The following is a 22,362-nucleotide window of genomic DNA, read 5'->3' as shown; positions in this document are numbered from 1 at the left end:
AGAATTACTGTATGATCCAGCAATTCCACTCTTAAATATGTACCCAAGACAAATGAAAACATACGCCACCACAAAAATTTGTACACAAATGTTCACACCATCATTTATATTATCAGTCAAATGTGGGAAACAACCCAAATGACCATCACCTGATGGATTAAAAAAATGTGGCAAACTGATACAATGGAGTAGGATATGGCCATAAAGAGGAAAGAAATACCCATGCTACAACTTGGTAACCTTTGAAAGTATCAAACCACATGAAAGAAACCAATCACAAAAGGCCACATATTATAGAAATCCATTTATATGAAATGGCCAGCAGGGTCCAAATTCACAGAGATAGAAAGTACATTAGGGGCACCTGGGAAGCTCAGTTGGTTAAGTGTCTGACTCTTGGTTTTGGCTCAGGTCACGATCTCATGGTCCAGGAGTCTGAGCCCCGCATTGGGCTCTGTGCTGACAGTGCAGAGCCTGACTGGGATTCTCTCTCTCTCCCTCTGCCCCTCCCCTGCTTCCTCTCTTTTGCAAAATAAATAAATACACTTAAAAAAAAAAAAAAAAAAAAGATGAGTGGTTGCCAGGGGCTGAGGGAAGGGGAAAAGTCCTAACGGGTACAGGGTTCCTTTCTGGGGTAATGAAAATGTAGACAGTGGTGATGGTTGTATAATTCAGTGAGGATACTAAAAACCACTGAATTACATATTTTAAAATGGTAAATTTTGTGGATGTGAATTATATTTACCTTTTTTTCAGGTCATTAATAAAAAAAATTTTTTTTAATTAACAAAATGGGCCCAACGTGGAGCTTGAATTCATGACCCTGAAACCAAGAGCCACACATTCTACAAACTGAGCCAGCCAGGCCACCCTCATGAATCAAAAATTTAACTCATCTGCCTCTCCCTACCTAGACTGTGGGCTGCCTGTGGGTAGGCATAATTCTTTTGATTTTTATTAATTAAAAAATTTTTAATTGAGGTATAATTGACATATAACATTATGTTTTAGGTATACAACATAACAATTAAATACCTGTATCAACTGTGAAATAAATAAGTCCAGCTAAAACATCTGTCACTATACTGTACAAATACAAAGGTTTTTTCTTATGCTGAGGACTCTGAATATCCACTCTCTTATCAACTTTCAAGTATGTACTATAGTATTATGAACGATAGTCACCATCCTGTACAATAAGTTATATTTCAATAAAGCCATTAAAATATTTAATAACTCCAAATATTAACCTTAAATTTTAATCTGATCACCTTAGAACACTCACCTCATTCTTCCCATTTTTGTTATTGTTACCCTGTGAAATCATTTTTTCTAGGACAGCAAGAAGATGTAAAGCCTTCTCAGCTTGATAGGTTAATATATATAGGTCTACAAGCAAAAAACACACTGCTTGGGCAAATTTTTCTTCTGGGGGAAAAAAAAACAGGAAAAGAAAAGTTATGATCCAAAGTGAAGCAAACATTTCAGACCACTCTTCCCCAAAATTCCTAAAGAGCAAAGCCAAACTCTTTATTTTTGTTTGTTTTTAAATGTTTATTTTTGAGAGACAATGAGAGGGAGTACATGCACACATGTGGGGGAAGGGCAGGAAGAGAAGGAGAGAGAAGTTCCAAAGCAGACTTGGTGCTGCCAGAGCAGGCAGAGAACTCCCGAACCGCGAGGTCATAACCTGAGCCGAAGTCTGACGCTTGACAGGCTGAGCCACCCAGGTACCCCCTCAGATAAATAAATCTGTTATTCATTATTTTTTTTTAACATTTATTCATTTTTTAGAGACAGAGAGAGACAGCGTGAGCAAGGGAGGGGTAGAGAAGGAGAGAGACACACACACACAGAAAAAGAAGCAGGCTCTGGGCTCCGAGCTGTCAGCATGGAACCCAACATGGGGCTCAAATCCATGAACCGCGAGATCATGACCTGAGCTGAAGACGGAAGCCTAACCGACTGAGCCACCTGGGGGCCCCTAGGTCTCTATTTAAACGAATGCTCATCACCTTAGGGCCCTGAACGGAAGCAACCTGCAACACCAACACCACTACTGAAGGCCTGTGCATCTCCAGGCCTCCCATCGCAGGGTTTCTCGTGGCTGTGGTAGATATTCCCAGGGGTAGAGGAATATCTACCAACACCAACACATGAAACAAGAGGACTGTTAACTTTAGGCGGAAGGAACCCTCAATCTTAGCACCTGCTCAGCTACTTACCAGACATGTTGCCTCTATAGATCAGTGAGCTAATTTTTAGACCTCAGCTGGCTGACCTGTAAAGTGGGGAGAACACTTCACCCGCCTGAAGGCAGGGGAGCGAGCTAGGTGCTCTCTTGAGGTTCCTTCCAACTCTAAAAAGGACTTCAAAGGAAGAGTCCAATGAAAAGAGAAAGGATAACCTGGTATGTCGTAATACTATTTTCTTTTCCTTTCAAAAGAGAAGATAAAAGGAAAAATAAGATCTAAAAAGGGGTACTAAAATCAACAACAGAAAAATTTTAAAGCCCTTAAGAGCCTCTTAACAAGTCTTCCCAATTCCATTCCTGTTCTCAGAGCAGCCAGAGTGAATCCATTGAAAACAAAAATCAATATGGTTGATGCACAAAGGTCACAGATCTCCAAGGGTTTCCCACTACTCTTTTTTATTGTTTGTTTATTTTGAGAGAGAGAGAGAGAGAGCTGTCAGCAGAGAGCCTAATGCAGGGCTCATTCCCAGGACCCTGAAATCATGACTTGACCCAAAACCAAGAGCTGAACGCTCAACCAACTGAGCCAACCGGACACCCATCCCACCACTCTTAAAATGGCAAGTCCTTGGGGCACCCGGGTGGCTCAGTCAGTTGAGTGTCCGACTTTGGCTCAGGTCATGATCTCACCGTTTGTGGGTTCCAGCCCTGCATCAGGCTCTGTGCTGACAGCTCAGAGCCAGGAGCCTGCTTCAGATTCTGTGTCTTTCTCTCTCTCTGCACTTTCCCTACTTGCACTCTCTCTCCCTCAAAAATAAAAAATATATATTAAAAACAAACAGTAAGTCCTTACCCAGGCCACAGGACTTTGTGCCCGCTCGAGGCACAGTGAACTGCTGTTCGTCTCACTCGCCAAACTCAAGCTCATCTCAGATTGCCTGCACTTCCTGTCCCCTCTGGCTGGGACGCTCTCCCCTGGGGTCATGTGGCTCACTTCTTCTCTTCATCAGGTCTCTTTTCAAATACTCGTTTCCCAGGCCTTCCTGGATGGCCCTCTCTAAAAATAACATTCCCAGTCCATCTCTAAGCTCTTACCCAATTTCAGCTTTTCTTCATGGCATTTGGCTACCTCACATCATATATTTATTGTGTTGGTCTACCTCCCATTAGAATATAAGCTCAATGAGGGTAAGGATTTTCTGTTTCATTCACTGCATTATCTTCAGAACCCAGAACAGCTTTGGTCCACAATGTTCAATAAATACATGTTGTACGAAGAACCAAGCAGTAAAGTTTCTTAAAGTAACCATAATAATTTTCAAAGAAGAAAAATGGATCTGAATTCTGCCTCCTCGGTTGCCTTGATTCCACTCAACCACCGTACATATGGACACGATTTCATGAACAGCTCCTGAAGTTCTAAAAAACAGCTTTGTAGGGGTACCTGGCTGGCAGGGTGGGTACCATATGCGACTCTTGATTTTGGGGTCATATATTCAAGCCCCACATAAGGTGTACAGATTTAAAACAAACAAAAAAAAGCTTTACAGAAAAACACATCTGAGGGGCGTCTGGGTGGCTTAATTGGTTGAGGGTCCGACTCTTGATTCTGGCTCAGCCGTGATCTCACGGTGGGCTGTGATCGAGCCCCGAGTTAGGCTCTGAGCTGACAGCAGAGCCTGCTTGGGATTCTCTCTCCCCTTCTCTCTGCTGCTCCCCAGCTCACATGTGTGCATGCTCACTCTCTCTCTCAAAATAAATAAATAAATAAACTTAGAAAGAAAAACATGTCTGTGTCATCCCAGAAGTAGATTCTGACCCCCAGCTCCACAGAGAAAGAACCGGTGAGTGCCCACACCGTCCTCACGCTGGCACCTCCGATAGCCCGTCGGCCCAGCCACCATGCCCGCAGGACACAGGAGAAGGGGACACCTCGAAAACACCTCCCCGGAACTGCCGTAAACAGCCATTCAGCCAGCTGACAGGAAACGGGACCCTGTCACTCTTCCGAAAGCCCCACAGAGGAGCTATCACCCTTGACTTCTTATCCTGTGGGCACCGCATTAGCCATCAGGTGTTTGTAAGTCAGCAGCTGGCATTAGTGGTTTGAATGTAAAAGGAAGTAACGTAGAGAAAGAGACAAAACCGTGAATCGCATCTGGAATCTGACTGCTTGTGGGCTGGAAACAAACAGCCTGTCTCACAACCATTTCCTGAGTCCAGCTTCGCTGCCTGATTTGCTCCCTCTTTCTGCCTTTGCCCTTACCCTTCTTACTACATGAACTCAAGGCTAGTGACTAAGATCATCACGATGCCCAAGCAGAGCCTGTACTACCCACTCCGTGATTACCCCCAAACACGGCGGGGGCAACATACAGACACTGTGCTGCCCACCATCCCCACTCTTATCACAGTGCTCAGTAAAGAAAGGAGCGGGCGCACTACGGGGGTGTTTACACAGCAAAGAAAAACCAAAACCACTAAGTCTTTCCAGTTAGAAACATCATTTCTAATAGTTACTTTCAAAATTGAGGGGTAGGAGTGGGGAGGAAATGGTAAAAGAAAACCTGGGTTCATCTAAAAGTGATGTCATTTTTANCGAACCGCGAGATCATGACCTAAGCGAAAGTCGGACGCTCAACCGACTAAGCCACCCAGGCGCCCCATGTCATTTTTATCTTTAATGGCTAAAACTTAACACATTTTTTTTTTCCTTCTTCAAATGCTAACACGTAATTCCTTGGTGTAGGTGCGCTAGGTAAGAAAGTACCAGCCCGCTGTGAGTATGATGGGGAAATCTGACTCGACAGGACATACCAAAAGGTTCTATGAACTGGTAAAGCTTTTCACCCACTGCGATGGCCTCCGTGTGCTGGCGCAGGTGATAGAGAATGACAGCCTGGTTGTAGTACAGCATGCTGTTCTCCACGTCGTCTAGGCCGTCCATCTCCTCGACAGCCGCATGCACCTACGGAACGGTGGTCAGACAGCGGGTTCTCCAAACACAGGAAAATAAAGAGCAGAAGTGAAAGCAGCTGCAAACAGGAACACAGGCCAACGCTCCTTACTCTGAACTTCCCCACATTTCCAACAGAACTTATGGATTTTAATTATTCCCACTGAACACTATTTTATTAATAAAATTCCATTAAGTAACACATTTTCATGGGACTTCATGTCAGCTTTATGTAGACAAGGCAAGTCTGTTCCTCGCCGCCATGAAGATACGGTTTCCACCGCCAACACGGCTTCAGCACTTCCCAGCCTCCCTGGGAGTGGGCGAGCCTCAGAACGACCGTTCCCACATGCACCATGCTACGCGCGATGTATACAGGAGCTTGATCCCATTTTGTAAAAACTAAACTAAAACTTAAACGTTAACAAATAGCTAACGACTTCACTATGGGTCAGACCTGCTACATTAAACCTTTCCTAAAGAATACCTCATTTAATCCTCACCGTACCTCAAGGACACAGATGTTATTATCATTTCCATTTTATAAATAAGAAGACCAGCACAAAAAGCTTAATGATCCTGTCCAAGGCCTTACAGCTAGGAAGCGTATTTTCTCATTCTCCTCTTATGCTCAGGTTTTGTTCCCATAACTAAAAGAAAGTAGATTTTTCATTTTTTCATTTAAAAAATTGTTTTCTCATGTTTGAGAGACAGCGTGTGCACACACAAAGCACAAGCAGGGGACGGGCAGAAAGAGAGGAAGAGAGAGAATCCCAAGCGGGATCTGCACTGTTGTCACAGAGACCAGCGCAGGGCTCCATCCCACGCACCGTGAAGTTGTGACCTGACTCAAAATCAAGAGCTAGACACTTAACTGTCTGAACCGCCCAGGCACTCCTAAAAAAATAGAATTTTTACATAAACCACAAAAATAATAGGCTATTAACGGCTTTACTAAAACACTAACATCTACATCTGATACCAGAAGAAAAAAATCATAGTTGGCATTTTATTTTTTCTTTTTTAAATGTATTTTTATAAGTTTATTGATTTTGAGAGCGAGAAAGCACAAGTGGGGGAGGGGCAGAGAGAGAAAGAGACTCCAAAGCAGACTCCACACTGTCAGCACAGAGCCCGAAGCGGGGCTTGAACCCAGAAACCATGAGATCATGACCTGAGCTGAAGTCAGATGCTTATTCGGCTGAGCCACCCAGGCCCCTCACACTCTGCATTTTAAAGCTAGTGATTGCTGCTAACCTCCTCCCTAAGCTGTTACAGTGAGCTTGCATTTAATAAATTTTAATAAAGTTTCAAAGCCATTCTGTAATTTCATGTAATACATAAAACTGGAATTAGTATTAAAACGAGTCTTTCTTGGCCACTATGAAGACTGGAACAAGTTAGGGAGCAGTGTTAAGTAACGGACGGTAAGGCTGACGTCCCTACACGAAGCAGTGTAACTCTGATATACATGAGGAACTTCACGTTTTGCTAACGACAAGGAACCGGAAAGTTCGTGAACATGGCGGTGTGTAATCAGCACCTGCGGACCTCGGTTGTGCACGCGGTGAGCCTCACAGGGACGTGTGCAAGGGTAGTAACTGTTCCTCCCTGACCAACAGCTCACACGTCTCTGTGAACCTGCAGCTTCTGCGCAATCTTCACTTAGCAATTCACTATCTTCAAGTGATTAAAAATGGTCTCTGTAGAGAAAACTCCATTTCCAAAGAAAGAACAATACTTCTTGGTATTACTGTGATTGAGAGGAAATGAGCTAAGAAAGGGTTAATCCTTAGCCAGGAAGGGGGGTGTTGGACAAATTAAGGAATTTTGAATTAAAAAACAATTGAACTTGTGACATAAAAAAAAACTGCCATATTTTTTGTGATTCGTGAAGAACATGTAGTAATTGCTCCAGCCAGAACAAAAACTACTCGTTAAATGAGATGAAACATTAATAGAAGCGGAATAGGTTGAAAAGGTACGTAACTATACCCAGGACGTAGGGCCTTGAACAGAAGTATGATGTAGAGAAAAGCAGGAGACACGGGTACAAGCACTGCTAGGAAACACGAGAGAGCTGGGCTGCGTGAGGGGGTTACTGAACCAGCCTTACTAAGGATAACGGCTGGCGAGGGGCCTGGGCGGCTCAGTCAGTTAAGAGTCTGACTCTTGATTTCAGCTCAGGTCATGATCTCATGGTTACTGGGATGGAGCCCTGCATAGTGCTCTGTCCCGACAGGGTGGAGCCTACTTGGGATTCTCTCTCTCTCTTTCTCGCTCTCTCTCTCCCAAAGTAAATAAATAAATATTTTAAAAAAATAATAAAGGATGGTGAAAGGATTTTAAAAAGCAGTTCTCTTGGCTTAACAGGCAGCTTGCAAGAGTCTCTTACTCTAAAAAAGGCTTTGGGCAGTGCGCCTGGCTGGCTCAGTCAGTTAAACATCCGACTCTTGATTTCAGCTCAGGTCATGATCTCAAGGTTCGTTAAGTTTGAACCCCACATCAGGCTCTGCACTGACTATATGGAGCCTGCTTGGGATTCTGTTTCCCTCTGTCTCTGCCTCTTTCTCTCACTCAAAAAAAAAAAAAAATATTAAAAAAAAAAAAAAATATTAAAAAAAAAAAAAAATATTAAAAAAAAAAAAAAATCATTAAAAAAAATAATAGAATAAAAAAACAAAAATGGTTTTGGGGCACGAGCTGGCTTAGCTGGTAGAGCCTGAAACTCCTGATCTCCGGGTTGTGAGTTTGAGCCTCACGTTGGGTGCAGAGATTACTGAAAATCTGTAAGAAAAGTTCAGTGCACCTGGGTGGCTCAGTAGGTTAAGCTGCCGACTTTGACTCCGGTCACGATCTCCTGGTTTGTGAGCTCGAGCCCAGCCTCGGGCTAGCTGTCGTCAGTACAGAGGCCACCTGGGACTCTGTCCTCCACTCTCTCCGCCCCTTCCCAGCTCGCTCTCACTCTCTCTCAAAATAAATAAACTAATTTTTTTTAATGTTGAAAATAAAAGAAGTCAGAAGGTCTGGGGGTGCTTGGATGGCTCAATCCATAGAGTATGCAGCTCTTGACCTTGGATTATGAGTTTAATCCCACATGCAGGGCTTACTTTAAAAAAAAAAAAAAGTTAGAAGGTCTGGTTCAAGTTTTGTTCCTCCTCCTCCTGGCTTTATAAATTTAAATGATTAGGGGGGCGCCTGGGTGGCTTAGTCGGTTAAGCGTCCGACTTTCGCTTAGGTCATGATCTCGCGGTTCGTGGGTTCGAGCCCCGCGTCGGGCTCTGTGCTGACTGCCAGCTCAGAGCCTGGAGCCTGTTTCAGTCTGTGACTCCCTCTCTCTCTGACCCTCCCCTGCTCACGCTGTCTCTCTCTCTCTCTCTCTCTCTCTCCTAGAAATAAATAAATAAAAATAAATAAATAAATAAATTTAAATGGTTAGGCTCCCTAAACCCCACTTTTACAACTGAGATTACAAGTGCCTATCTAAAGGGTTGAATGTGAGGATTATAGGAGATAAAACATAAAAAACATTTAATATGGAATCTGGAATCACATAAGAGTTTGATAAATATTGGCCATTACTCTCGTTTGTTTTTTCTTTTTTTAAGTTATCTCTACACCCAACGTGGGGCTTAAACTCTCAGCCCTGAGATCAAGATTTGCATGCCCTCCTGACGGAGCCAGCCAGGTGCCCCTATTCTTCTCATTTTCCTTGAAGAACTGTAATAGGACTGAAAACTTACTTTACTCCTGTAATCAGGAAGAGCCTGAACAGGTTACTGGTTTCTGACTATGCCATGTTTAGGGTGATACTGTAGAGTATCTTTACTCCTATAAAAAATGACAAAGAGCCTGAAGGGGTGACTTATTTCTAAGTAGATCACATTTTAGGGTGATACTCTACTGTACGATGGTACTCAGGAACACCGGACAGGGGCTCAAAAACGTCTTGAAGCAGTAATCGGGAGGCCCAGCCCTAGAGTCCGAGAAGACCGGGTTCACGGAGCTGTTTTCATTTAAGAGCTTTGTGTCTTTGGACAATTTACACAAGCTGTCTGTACCTCAGCTTTCCCATCTGTAAAATGGGAAAAATCATAGTGGCTGCTTTATAGGACTACCAAGAAGAGTAAGTGAGCTGTTGCAGGCAAAGTGCTTAGCAGGGCCTGTTACATACTAAGCAATACATGTCTGCTATCCAATCCTACCATCACCATCGTCATCTTCATGAGCCCTCCTGACTGTCAAAGCTCTACCCCTGTGATGTGAGAAATGCTGCTGTTATGACTACTGACCAAGGCGAGCATCAAACCATATAGAAATCAGAGAATCTTCTATTCCCTCCATTAATCATCTCCTGATCCAAAACGCTAACACAATCTCACATTATTATAAATAATCACATCTTTGCAGTCATAAGAAAGATAATCTCGGCAGCTAAGCTTCTTCATATATTTTCCCTTTAATTTTCTTTCAAAACTCCAAAGTTCATTCAAATCTGGTATATCAGTCTGCTCTGTTCAAGTTAGAAAATAAAATTACACAACATACGTTTCATTTCCTGGAATAATAATTTTATACACATAAAATTAATGCAAGTGTTTTAGATATATTAGAAATGGTGCTACCAATATCAGAGAAGTCATATTAATTTTCTGTGTTTTTAGCTGATTTAGAGAATACCACAATATTTTTATAGCTAAATTCATTTGTGCATCACCTGATTCTTCAGTTGGTTAAGTGTTTGTCTCAAACTGTCTGTTGTCATTTGGTTACTTTTAAAAAACTCAGCCACTGCTGTATTCAAAATTATTTTGTAATCATCTTTGTTTACTTCTTGTAGGCAGGCAAGGTGTTGCAGACAGGCATCATAATTTCCAGCCTAAAAGAGACAGACAAAATTACTTGTTACCTTTAAGACTAGACATTCATTTCCATATACATTTCATTGTTTTTATTTGGAAAACTCTTTACAAAGGCATACCTAATTCCCCAAATATACTAATTAAAGTCACTAAATGAAGCAATATTCATGTCAACTAAAAAACTGGGATATGTCAATTATATCTCGCTACAGCTAGAAATTATATTTATTTCCTAAGACGCTCTAACACCAATATGTGTATAAGACATACATGGACACGCAAGTATATTGTACACCTATATGTGTATGTATAAAACCCACATGACATATACACAAACTTATATATGTGTACAGGCGCATACTGCTAGAATGGTTTAATAGTTGAATAGCCAAGAAAGGTAATATATTTATTCAAAATTTTAATTTCTAGTAAATATGCTCTGAATATCCAAGTATCAAATTCTTTTGCTTACATGTATGTAACCTGATAGTCAAATAAGGTTTTCTTTCATATCGCTTAGTGTCAGAAAAGTTCAAGGTGTGACTAGAAATTTTTGGGGTTACATTTGAAAGAACATTCAAGAAAGAGAACTGAACAGGGGCGCCTGGGTGGCTTAGTCAGTTAAGCGTCCGACTTTCGCTTAGGTCATGATCTCGCGGTTCGTGGGTTCGAGCCCCGTGTCGGGCTCTGTGCTGACTGCCAGCTCAGAGCCTGGAGCCTGTTTCAGTCTGTGACTCCCTCTCTCTCTGACCCTCCCCTGCTCACGCTGTCTCTCTCTCTCTCTCCTAGAAATAAAAAAATAAATAAAAAAAAATAAAAAAAAAGAAAGAGAACTGAACAAAGCAGTGAACTGAAAAGGCTGATCCACATAATTACAAATCTAAGTTTAAAAGACTTAAAAAAAAATAACACTGTAAGAGTTAACACGTTTATGAAACACCAAAACTTGGGAATGACTCAAATTAGTCCCATTCCTTTCACCATATTTAACTCCAATTTTTAAAATTTTAGAACAAAATCTACTCTCTAAACTTAATTCTTGAATTATTACGGAACAAAAATTATAAATTTAGAAATTCATCATGAAAAGGTTCATCTTCGACAGATCCTAAAGGTGGGGCCCGAAAGGAAGGGTGCTTACTGTGAAAGCCTGGAAAGCGTTGGCGGACAGCTCCTTCTCCTGGTCTGTGATCCCAGACGGCTGACTTGTTCCTTCATGTTTCTCGGCTCCCTGATCTGCAAGCACACAAGTTTTGCAGTTCTTTACAAATAAAGTTGTACAGGGGCGCCTGGGTGGCTCAGTCAGCTAGCTGAGCGTCTGACTTCAGGTCGTGATCTAACGGTTCGTGGGTTCGAGCCCTGCGGTGGGCTCTGTGCTGACAGTTCAGAGCCTGGAGCCGGCTTCCCATTCTGTGTCTCCCTCTCTCTTTCTGCCCCTCCTCTGTGCACTCTCTGTCTCTCTCTCAAAAGTAAAATAAAACACTTGGAAAAATAAAAAAATAAAAAGTAAAGTTATACAGTTGTACAGTGAGTTTGTACAGTTTTCTTCTTGCCTTCTTCCTCATGAAGTCGCTATGATTAGGGCTCTCTCAATTACAATGACTTATGAGTGCTATATGGGAGTCAAGAAGCCACTCCTGCAAAAACTTAAAGAAATGTTTCCCTTAGCCATGGTCAAGCACGATGAAAACCTACCATCACTTACGGAAGGATCACAGCTCTGTCCATCAGGACTAAGACTGTTGTGTTCACTTAAAAGATTAGATTCCCTCCCCCACCCCCCCGCAGAATATATACCAAATTCCCACATATTCAAGGAACTGTGCCAGGCTCTGGAGACACAAGAAGATTATAAATACGTACACAATACCTTCAAAAAATTTATAATCCATCTGGAACATTCTACACTAAGAAACAAACCTGAGCTTTTGATTTATTTAAAGGGAAGAACAGGCAACAAAGTTATAAAAGTTACTAGAATAAATACTTCCTGGTAAGCACATCTACAGGGCCCTCCCCTCCCCCCCAAAGCAGCATCCAGTGCATCAAGGGACCACAAAAAAATGTCAAATCCTTTAAATCTGTATTTAAACAGGTTTCAAAATCTTTCAGCCCTTTTCACATTTATTCAATGCCATAACAATAATTAAGGCACTGGGAATGGCAAGGAAAGTGAGTGCCCTGAAAGCTACAGCCAGCTGTAAAGCTATGGATTATTTTAACTTCATTTAATCTCAAATTAATCACGACATTTCTTGCTTTGCCCTGAAGTACTGAACTCTAAATACAAGTTGTACTTAATCAAGATCAGTCTTTAGAAACGGTCTTTTACAATTTACGAATATTTTCCCACCTAGAACACTTTCTCTTGGGTTAAAAAAAAAAAAAAAGCCCACCAGGACACCTGGGGGGCTCAATCAGTTAAGGGTCTGATTTTGGCTCAGGTCATGGGCACACGGTTCCTGGGTTACAGCAGCAGGTTGGGCTCTGCTCTGAGCGTGAAGCCTGCTTCCGTTCTGTCTGTCTGTCTGTCTCTCTCTGCCCTTTCCCTGCTTGCACTATCTCTCTTTTTCTCAAATAAGTAACATTAAAAAAAAAAAAAGACATTCTCCTACATAACAAAAATAAAATGGTCACACTAAGAAAAGCAACAATAACTCAATAATATCATATAACAATTCGCCTGATTGTTTTAAGAAATGTCTTATAACTTTACTTTTCGTTCCCACCCCAGGTACCAATCAAGGCTCACATAGTCCCCTTAGTTAAATAGCTTTTGTTTCTTTTACTCCAGAGCACTTCCTCACCTTTCGCTGCTCATCAAGTCACTATCTGTTTTAGAGTCTAAGCTGGGGCACCTGAATAGCTCAGCCGGTTAGGCCTCCCGCTCTAGGTTTTGGCTCAGGTCATGATTTCATGGGTAGTGAGATGAAGCCCCAAGTCAGGCTCCAAGCTGACAGCACGGAGCCTGCCTGGGATTCTCTCTCCTTTTCTCTCTGCCCCTCCCCCTGCTCATGTGTGCGCACTCTCTCTCAAAATAAATAAATAAACAAAAAATAGAGAGTCTAAGGTAGTTACCTTGTAGAACATTCCATATTCTGGGTTTATCTGATTGTTTCCTCATGCACTTAGTCTAACATTTATGGCAAGAATATTACATACCTGATATGAACAGTAGTCATTTTTAATAGGAAGTTTTTTTAGAGAGAGAGAGAGAATGAATGGGGGGCAGGGAGGGAAGGAGCATCCCAAGCAGGCCTCACACCCCAGCACAGAACCTGATGCGAGGCTCCATCTCCCATCATGAGATCATGAGCTGAGCTGAGATCAAGAGTCAGACAACTTAACCAGCTGAGCCACCCAGGTGCCCTAATATTTTAATTTTGTTTTAAAAATCTGCCTTTTGTTTTTTAAAAAAAATGTTTTAACATTTATTCATTTTTAAGAGTGAGAGAAACAGAGCATGAGAGAGGGAGAGGCAGAGAGAGAAAGACAGCATCCAAGGCAGGCTCAGGCTCCTAGCTGTCAGCACAGAGCCAGACGCGGGGCTCGAACTCCCAGACTGCGAGATCATGACTTGAGCTGAAGTTGGATGCTGAACCGACTGAGCCACACAGGCCTTTTGTTTTAAAAAGGTGACTTTTATATTCTCAAAGAATATTGTGGCTTTTTTCAGTTAACCCACCAACAAAAGCCCCACACACCATTAACAGAATACCAACAGAAAGAAATAGGACCACGTATGGTCCTATTTATGACTCTGAATAAAGAATTCTTTAGACTATCAAGTCTCACGATGTACGAATTTATACAAGAGGTTTTATTGTTGTTGTTTTTTTAATATAGAATTGTTGCTTCAGCCTGGAACCTAAAGACCTCCAAGGCTTGAACCCAGGTTAAAAAAAAAATGGGGATAAGAAAAGCCTCTTTGGAGTAACTGGGAGGCTTCATGAAGAACGAACGTGAAGCGACAAGAACGTATCGGGCAGAGTGCGTCCCCTTGTGCGGCAGCGCAGGCTTGGCTATTTCAACGTACACATGGGACCAGGTAGCACAGGGGGCAGAGGGAATACCTGGACCTGAAATAAGGTCAAAACCTAGTGCCACCTCTGAAGTGAAACAGCTGATTCAGAAGTGGAACTGGGGCAAATGTCACTTCTCCTATTTGCTAAAATGAGCATCTGTATTAGATGGCTTTGGGGTGCCCTCCAACTCAGAAGTTCAGTAACCCCAAACAAGCTTCTATGAAGAAGTGGGGGTGTTTGTTCACAAGGCAACACAATCCAACTAAGGCAGCAACGGAAGACAATCTGCACATGGGGGGACACAGGTCACCTCGCCCCCTGAACGTACTACTCAACAACTCCTAGAAGCACGATAGTAATCGCCATCACCCCAAGGCCTCCAGAAGACGTGGTTCACTCCTTAACCTCCACCATGAAGCACGTACAACCCTTGCCTGGGAGTTATTATTATTATTTTTTAACTGATAGTCTGGCTTGTATATAATAAATTCAGGCCATACATCCAATTAATAAATGCTGAGAGACCATCTGGCTCGAGCATCATTCTAAGTGCAAGGGATCTAAACATGAACCACACAGACAAGGCTCCAGCACTTGTGAAACTCAGTCCTTGGGGAGAGAAGATACAAATACAGGGTTCTGGGTGTGAATAATGCTACNGGAAAGGGAGCTTGGACCTGACTCAGAAGTCACGTACGGGAAGTCCTCAGGAAACAGGGCTCCAAATGTAAGCTGCTCGCGGCCTGGAAGCGACCACCATTCCTTCCAGCCCCCACTACACCAAGTCCCAGCCTGAGATCCTATTTGCGCCTCCGTTCTGTGGCACCTGCCATTTCTCCCTAGTCACAATGACAACAGAGCTAACGTGTACCAAGAGCTCCCAAGGTGCATGGGTAGCACCTCAAATAGGGAACTCACTTAGTCTGCAAAGCAGTCTTCCAGGAAGGGCAGATTCTGGGTGTGTGAGGCATTAAACTACGTACATGCATGATGGGGGCTTTTATTTTTTGGGGGGGGGTTAACGTTCCAAACACGTATAGAAATATAAAATGCTTCATGAATGTGCCTGTCATCCTGCACAGGGCATGGGAGGGTGCTCATCTCCGCGTGTTCCTATTTTAGTGTGTGTTCTGGCGAAGCAAACAGGATGGTGGGCATTTCTGACAGCCACCTAGAAACCTACATTCCAGGAGCACTGCAAAGGGCCAGTCCTCCGCAAAGCCAACTCTGGGAGCCCCGGCCTGGCGCACGTTGGCCGTTGATAAAGATTCCCAACCTCAACCTCTCAAAAGGGAACCACGGTGCAATGACATACAAGCCTTGGAATCAGTCCCGTCTTCAGCCTGGCCTCCAGCAGGCCATCTAACTCTCTGCTCAGAGATGCTAAATAAATATTAGCTCTCTTACCCTTTCCTTTTGACAAAACTAACCATTCTGGCAGTTTTAAAAATATACATATATGTATTTATTTCAGCCCTCTAAACATACAGCAAAGAGTGGAAATAGCTGCAGCAGGACTTGATCACGGAAGAGCTCTCAGCTCGCTGCGAAACCCCTAGTAGACTGCACACTTTTGAGAATCGCCATGTAACACCAAGAACAAAATATAACCTGTGCTTAAGTGAGCTGATCTAGGCTTAGATCTGCTGCACAGAAGGAAAAAAAAGGCACTCTGGTACTGGGATCTTTCAGAAGTGTTACTTCTGATACAGACAGCAGATCAAGGGCGCCTGGCTGCCTCCGTCGGAACAGTGTGCAGCTCGTGATCTCAGGGCCGGGAGTCTGAGCCCAACAACGGGTGTAGAGGTTACTTATATAAAACTTGAAAAAATATATAAAATAAAATGGAAAAAAGAAGTTAGAGATAAATTAGTATTTCAGCACACAGATAAGTAAGAATTGAGCCCTAATGGGTGAAGGAAAGCTAACAGTTTTTTGGAGAAAGTTTAAAAGGACACTAATGTTGTTAAACAGTTTCTTCTTTAGAAAGCCAGTGACAATGAGTTATTGTTAACCCAACTGTTTACACAATACACCTGTTTTATAGAACTTTCAGGGACACGATAACAGTAAAGACCTATTACTTTTAATGTTTATTTTTGAGAGGGAGACAGAGACACAGAGAGTGAGCAGGGGAGGGGGAGAGAGAGAGGGAGACACAGAATCTGAAGCAGGCTCCAGGCTGTCAGCACAGAGCCTGATGCAGGGCTCGAACCCACGAACCGTGAGATCATGACCTGAGCTGAAGCCGGATGCTTAACCAACTGAGCCACCCAGGCGCCCCTGTGATCAAGTTCTTAAAACCTACGTTATTTGTAACTGCAGAGTCCTTACTGGAAAGAGTCTGCACATAATTCCACAATATGTCTTTGTTTGTCCAAAAGTAGTCTCCGTTGCCAACCGTGAGAGTACACGGCCGCTCGTCCAGAAGCCTGGGCTTCCTCCTACTCTGGTCTAACGAACACGGCTGACCTTCCAAGTGTGTAGAGCTCTTGGGCCCACACACCTTAACGCCCTTTAAGCCGATAGGCTTCATTCTGAACCAAATAGCTGCCTTTAGGTCTGAACTCAGCAGGAAAGAAACACATTGCTTTTTCAAAACTGAAAAATGTCGGTTGACTGAGCGCACAGGTACATTCCAGTACAGAATGTTAGCAAGTCAAATCTGCCTGGGTGGGGGGGACCTTCCGCACAAGCTATGCTTTTCAGAGCATAGGGCCAATGATTTCCCAGAAAGGACATTTTCTCCCGAGGAAAAAAGAATGTTAAGTCCTAAGGAAACCCAGCGCTCACAAAATAGCGCTGATGCCTCTGTGAAGGCAAGTTTTAAAAAAGAAGGATGCCGTCTGAAAGAAAAATAATTCAGGTCTGCCAGAGTCACCGTAAAGTTCACACACCCCACATGCGGTTTTCCATCACTTGGACAAGTGTCTCTGGTTTATCAAAACCCTGCATGTAACAGCTGCTTACTACACAGCGCAGAGAAGTACTACGTGAGCAGCACTGCCTCAGCCCTGAGCACTCTGCCCAGCACTACAGAAATGAAGGAAGATAATATCAGTAACAACATGCTTGGGGAAGACAGATAAAGCAGATCTCTACCACTGCTGTGTGTTTTGCATTCTTTTTTTTTAAGATTTTATTTTTATTTAAAAAACTTTTTTCTTACTGTTTATTATTTTTGAGAGAGAGACATAGCACAAGCAAGGGAGGGGCAGAGAGAGAGGGAGACACAGAATCCGAAGCAGGCTCCAGGCTCTGAGCTGTCAGCACAGAGCCTGATGCTGGACTTGAACCCACGACCCAGGTGATCATGACCTGAACCGAAGTCGGATGTTTAACCAACTGAGCCACCCAGGCGCCACAAGATTTTATTTTTAAGTAATGTTTACACCCAACCTGGGCCTCGAACTCACAACCCTGAGATCAAGAGCTACATGCTCCACTGAGTGAGCTAGCCAGATGCCCCCCTGCTGAGGTATATTTTTATTTTCATATCTGAGAGTAGTATTTGTTTTTGAGAGTAGTTTTTATATACAGAAAAGACATGCTAGTTTTTAATTATTAATACTTGACTTATTAATGCTACAAATTCAGAAATCTAGATTTTCCTCAAACTTTTATATTCAACTTAGACTTTTCTAAGATTTTTTAATAATTTTTTTAAGTTTATTTTGAGAGAGAGAGAGAGAGAGAGCGCACAAGCAGGGGAGGGGCAGAGAGAGAATCCCAAGCAAACTCTGCAAGGCCAGCGCAGAGTCTGACATGGGGCTCGAACTCACGAAACTGAGATCATGACCTGAGCTGAAATCAAGAGTTGGACGCTTAACCAACTGAACCACCCAGATGCCCTTCAGATTTAATTTTTAAGTAATCTCTACACCCAATGTGGGGATCAAAGTCACTACTCTGAGATCAATAGTCTCATGCTCCTCCGACTAAGCCAGCCAGGAGCCCCCCAATTTGGATGTTCTATTTGGAGTTTTAATTTTAAAGGGCTGTGATGAATGTTTTATCTCCTTTACAAAGTTAAACACCTTCAGACATAAAATTTTAACTACTTTAAGTAACTTAAAATAATCAATTTTAAGTACAGTAGACTTAAAAAGATAATTTTCTGAGAACTTCAATCTAAAAAAATTAAACTTATAAAAATAGTGACTCAGACACTCTTTAACGTCCATCCAATAATATAGTTAAGGTTTCAACATAAGTTACAAGAATAAATCAACTATTCACTCAATTATACATTTAAAATTGGAGGGGCACCTGGTTGGCTCAGTCGGTTAAGTATCCAACTCTCGATTTCAGCTTAGGTCATGATCTCATGGTTTGAGACCAAGCCCCACGCTGGGCTCTGTGCTGACAGCATGGAGTCTACTTGAGATTCTCTGTCTCTCTCTGCTCCTCCCCTGCTCACGCACTCCCTCTCTCAAAATAAACAAATTAATTAAAAAAAAAAAAAGGAATCCTAAGATCAATATATTACTCCAAATTCCTAAACATTAACACTTAAAACATGGAATGCAGGTCACTATTACATCAGCTCCTTATCCTGAAAACTAATAAAGGGAAAAGATGAATTTTCAAGTTTTTAACATTTAACATGCCTTTCTGGCAGAATTATAGTTCATCCCCAGTGAGTATGGGAGAGCTGTTCTTCACAGACTATCAGCAAACACATGTAAGCAGTAACGGACTGGAAACAGCACCTGTTTGCAAACTCCCAGAAAGTAAGTGCTCGTCAAAGGTGGACTTTAGCATTATTCAAATCACTACCCATCAGACTACTTCCAACTGTACCTGGAAAAAGATGTTCCTGTCACTGCTTTAACAAACTGACCACGCTTAGCATCGCTGATAGTGGACAAACGGAAATTGACATTATGTACTTTATACAAAGGATACAGAATCACCTAAAAAGTATCTTGCAAATACGGTAAATATAAATCTACTCAAGCCTGAGAAGAAACTTTCAGTCCATAGAAAACACAGAAGGCCCTGATTAAAGAATACGAGGAAGAAGCAATCAGACAAATCCAGAATGTGGGGTATTATACAAGACGACTGACTTAGTCTCTTCAAAATATCACCATCATACAACAAAACAAAACAAAAAGGGAAATACTGGGAATTAAGACACTGAAGAGACTTAAAAAATATGTGTGAACCTTGACTGGATCTTAGTTTGAAAAGCACAGCTGTGGGGCGCCTGGGTGGCTTAGTCGGTTAAGCGTCCGACTTTCGCTTAGGTCATGATCTCGTGGTTCACGGGTTTGACCCCCGTGTCGGGCTCTGTGCTGACTGCCAGCTCAGAGCCTGGAGCCTGTTTCAGTCTGTGACTCCCTCTCTCTCTGACCCTCCCCTGCTCACACTGTCTCTCTCTTTCTCTCTCCTAGAAATAATAAATAAAAAAATTTAAAAAAAAAGAAAAGCACAGCTGGGTTTTTTTTAACTGAAGCTTAACATATTATTTTATTTGCTTCAGGTGTACAACACATTGGTTCTACATTAACTCTCTAATACTGGGTGCCCACCACACTAAGTGCAGTCGCCGTACGTTATTATGGTATTGTTGACTCTAATCCCTTTGCTGTACTTTTCATCTTTTTGACTTACTATTAACTCTTAACTGGCACTTAGTCAAATAAGTACAGCTTACTTTTGGGAAATTTAATATATTCAAATAGTAATTTTCTAAAGTATGACAATGGCTATCTAGGTGAAAAGACTTATTTAAAAAAATGCATGGTGAAATATTTAGAGATGAAGTGTCTGTAACTATTTAGAAATATTCAACATTAGGGTGCCTGGGTGGCTCAGTTGGTTGAGTGTCCAACTTTTGATTTTAGCTCAGGTCACAAGATTGAGCCCCGCATCTGGCACTTGCTTACAACAATGAGCCTGCTGGGGGTTCCCTCTCTCCTCTCACTGCCCCTCCAGACTCAGGTTCTCTCTCAACACAAATAAACTTAAAAACAAAAGAAATATTCAACATTAAAAGCTGTAGCTAAAGAAGTAACTATGGCAAAATGTAACAATTGTTACACGAGGTGGTGGGCATATGGATACTCATCTTTTCTGTTTTTTGGATGTTTGAAATCACTTGTAATACAAAGCTGAAAAAAAATCCAAATATGCAGATTCCTTACTGGACCCCAAAGAAAACAAATGGCAGGACAGCACCGCATAGCTTATTGCCTCATCTGCACCTATGTCTTATTATTTTTTAGTTTTAGAGAAAGAGAGAAAGCATGTGAGCAGGGTAGAGGGGCAGAGGAAGAAAAGAGAGAATCTTAACCCATGACCCTAGGATCATGACCTGAGCCAAAATCAAGAGTCGGACGCTCAAATGACTGAGCCACATATATATTTTTAAGTCAGTGTAAGCTTGGGTAGGCACAGAAAAGCCTGGAAAAACACACCAACTCAGTATTAGCTACCTAGAGACAGAAATTGGGTACAGGGCAATAGTGGATTTAATACTTCTTTACCTTATATATTTAATGATAATAATAATCAGTTTGGGTGTCTTTAATAAAATAAAAATAGCCTTGTCTTAAAATCTTCCCATTTGTTTGTTCTCATCATTTTTATGGCCCGCCTGGCTTACAATCTCAAAGCCACCATTAAGTGCTCCTCTCCTGGATTCATATTACCCATCAGGCCCTAGCTGTCTTCTACTCATATTATCATCAATCTGGACAGATCAATCACCCGTTTTCTCTGTCACATGGACTATCCTGAAGTGTAGTTTCTCCGTGCAACCTCCCAGAGAGCCCCACATGCAGTGGCTGCTCCTCTGAGCTCAGGGCGGGCCAGGGGCCAGGCATGAGATGTACTACTCCTTCCTTCACCTTCCTTCCTTCTCTCCACTTCCGCTACTGAGTCTGCACCTTCATAACTGCTCTTTAACTGGGTTCTGCTTCTCAAAGGACATGAGCGAAAACATACACCTCACCTCAGTTATACGCACGAGTGCCAACCCTGGGAGGGGAGTAAATTAAAATGTTCTTGAAAGGTAGAGGGCACCTGGCGGGCACAGCTGGTACAACATGCGACTCTTGATCTCAGGGTTCTCTCAGTTCGAGCCCCACGCTGGGCATAGAGATACTTAAAAATAAAATCTTAAGGGCTCCTGGGTGGCTCAGTTGGTTAAGTGTCTGAATACGGCTCAGGTCATGATCTCAAAGTCTGTGAGTTCAAGCCCTGCGTGGGGGTCTGTGCTATCAGCTCAGAACCTGGAGCCTGCTTCAGATTCTGTTCCCCTCTACCCCTGCTCCTCCCCCACTCATGCTCTGTCTCTCAAAAATAAACATTAAAACAAAAAAAATTTTTAAATAAAAAATTTAAAAATAAAATAAAAATAAAATCTTAAAAAAAATTTTTAATGTTTATTTTTGAGAGAGCGAGAGACAGAGTGTGAGCAGGGGAGGGGCAGAGAGAGGGAGACACAGAACCCGAAGCAGGCTCCAGGCCTGAGTCGGGGCGTGAACTCACCAACCATGAGATCGTGACCTGAGCTGAAGTCAGACGCTTAACTGACTGAGCCACCCAGGCGCCCCACCCCCAAAAATAAAATCTTAAAAAAAGAAAAAATTAGTTGGGAAACTGTTAGGACCCCCATTTTACAAGAAACTGAGGTTCAACCAAGGAGTAAGGTGCTCACCTACTATACCCACAGTCACAAACTCTGCCGGTTTTACTTCTTACTCTTCTCCCGTCTGCCCCTCCTCACCATCCTACTGCTTACCCCAAAGCACCATCAGCCCACATTAAAAAAATCAGGGCCTGCAAAGATCTCTTGTTAACCCTTTGCTAATGCTGACACATCCTATTGTCATTCTCATTCTACACAGAGGAAGGCTGAGGCTCAACAAAGGGTAAAATATGCCCGACACAATGCCAAGGAGTAGAGCCAGGATGAGCCTAGGCTGTCTGGTTCCAAGTCCCACGCGTCTACCTCTTCCTTGGTTCTTACCCAGCTCAGTCAACGCACAAATCAGGTCCCGCAATGCTCTTGCTGAACTCTCCCGAAGGCTTCCCGTTAGAAGGAACTCGAACTGACCTACGTCAGCCCCTGCCACACTTGATTTCACCTCTTGCCATGTTCCTTTGATCGCTGTGCTATAAACACTCATCCAGTACCCCGTTGTTCTAGGCACCGGAGGTAAGAGCAAAGCTAACACAGAGCCTTCCTCAAGGCGCTTATGTTCAAGGAGTCTTCTCACCATCTTTAAGCACTTTTCAAGGGGCCTGTCTGTACATGTGCGGCAACTAGTACCTGAATCCTTCCCCCCCCCACCCCCCCGCCCCACGGCTGGC

The 22,362-nt window shown here is 42.7% G+C and overlaps 1 protein-coding gene across 2 annotated transcripts in view; it reads right to left on the bottom strand.

Annotated features, from left to right (window-relative positions):
- Window positions 1–22,362, bottom strand: part of CNOT10 (CCR4-NOT transcription complex subunit 10) — a 65,301-nt gene that overhangs the window by 39,841 nt on the left and 3,098 nt on the right. For both annotated transcript variants that reach the window (XM_077754277.1, XM_077754278.1), the window contains exons 2-5: window positions 11,154–11,248; window positions 9,868–10,029; window positions 5,012–5,162; window positions 1,286–1,428 (exon numbers count right to left, since the gene is read on the bottom strand). In XM_077754277.1, the coding sequence (XP_077610403.1) occupies window positions 1,286–1,428; window positions 5,012–5,162; window positions 9,868–10,029; window positions 11,154–11,248 (551 nt within the window). The remainder of the gene's footprint in view (window positions 1–1,285; window positions 1,429–5,011; window positions 5,163–9,867; window positions 10,030–11,153; window positions 11,249–22,362) is intronic.

This window comes from Crocuta crocuta, unplaced genomic scaffold (genome assembly GCF_008692635.1).
Source record: "Crocuta crocuta isolate KB4526 unplaced genomic scaffold, BGI_CrCroc_1.0 scaffold70, whole genome shotgun sequence".
NCBI classification, from domain to species: domain Eukaryota; kingdom Metazoa; phylum Chordata; class Mammalia; order Carnivora; family Hyaenidae; genus Crocuta; species Crocuta crocuta.
This window is presented reverse-complemented; position numbering and strand designations above follow the sequence as displayed.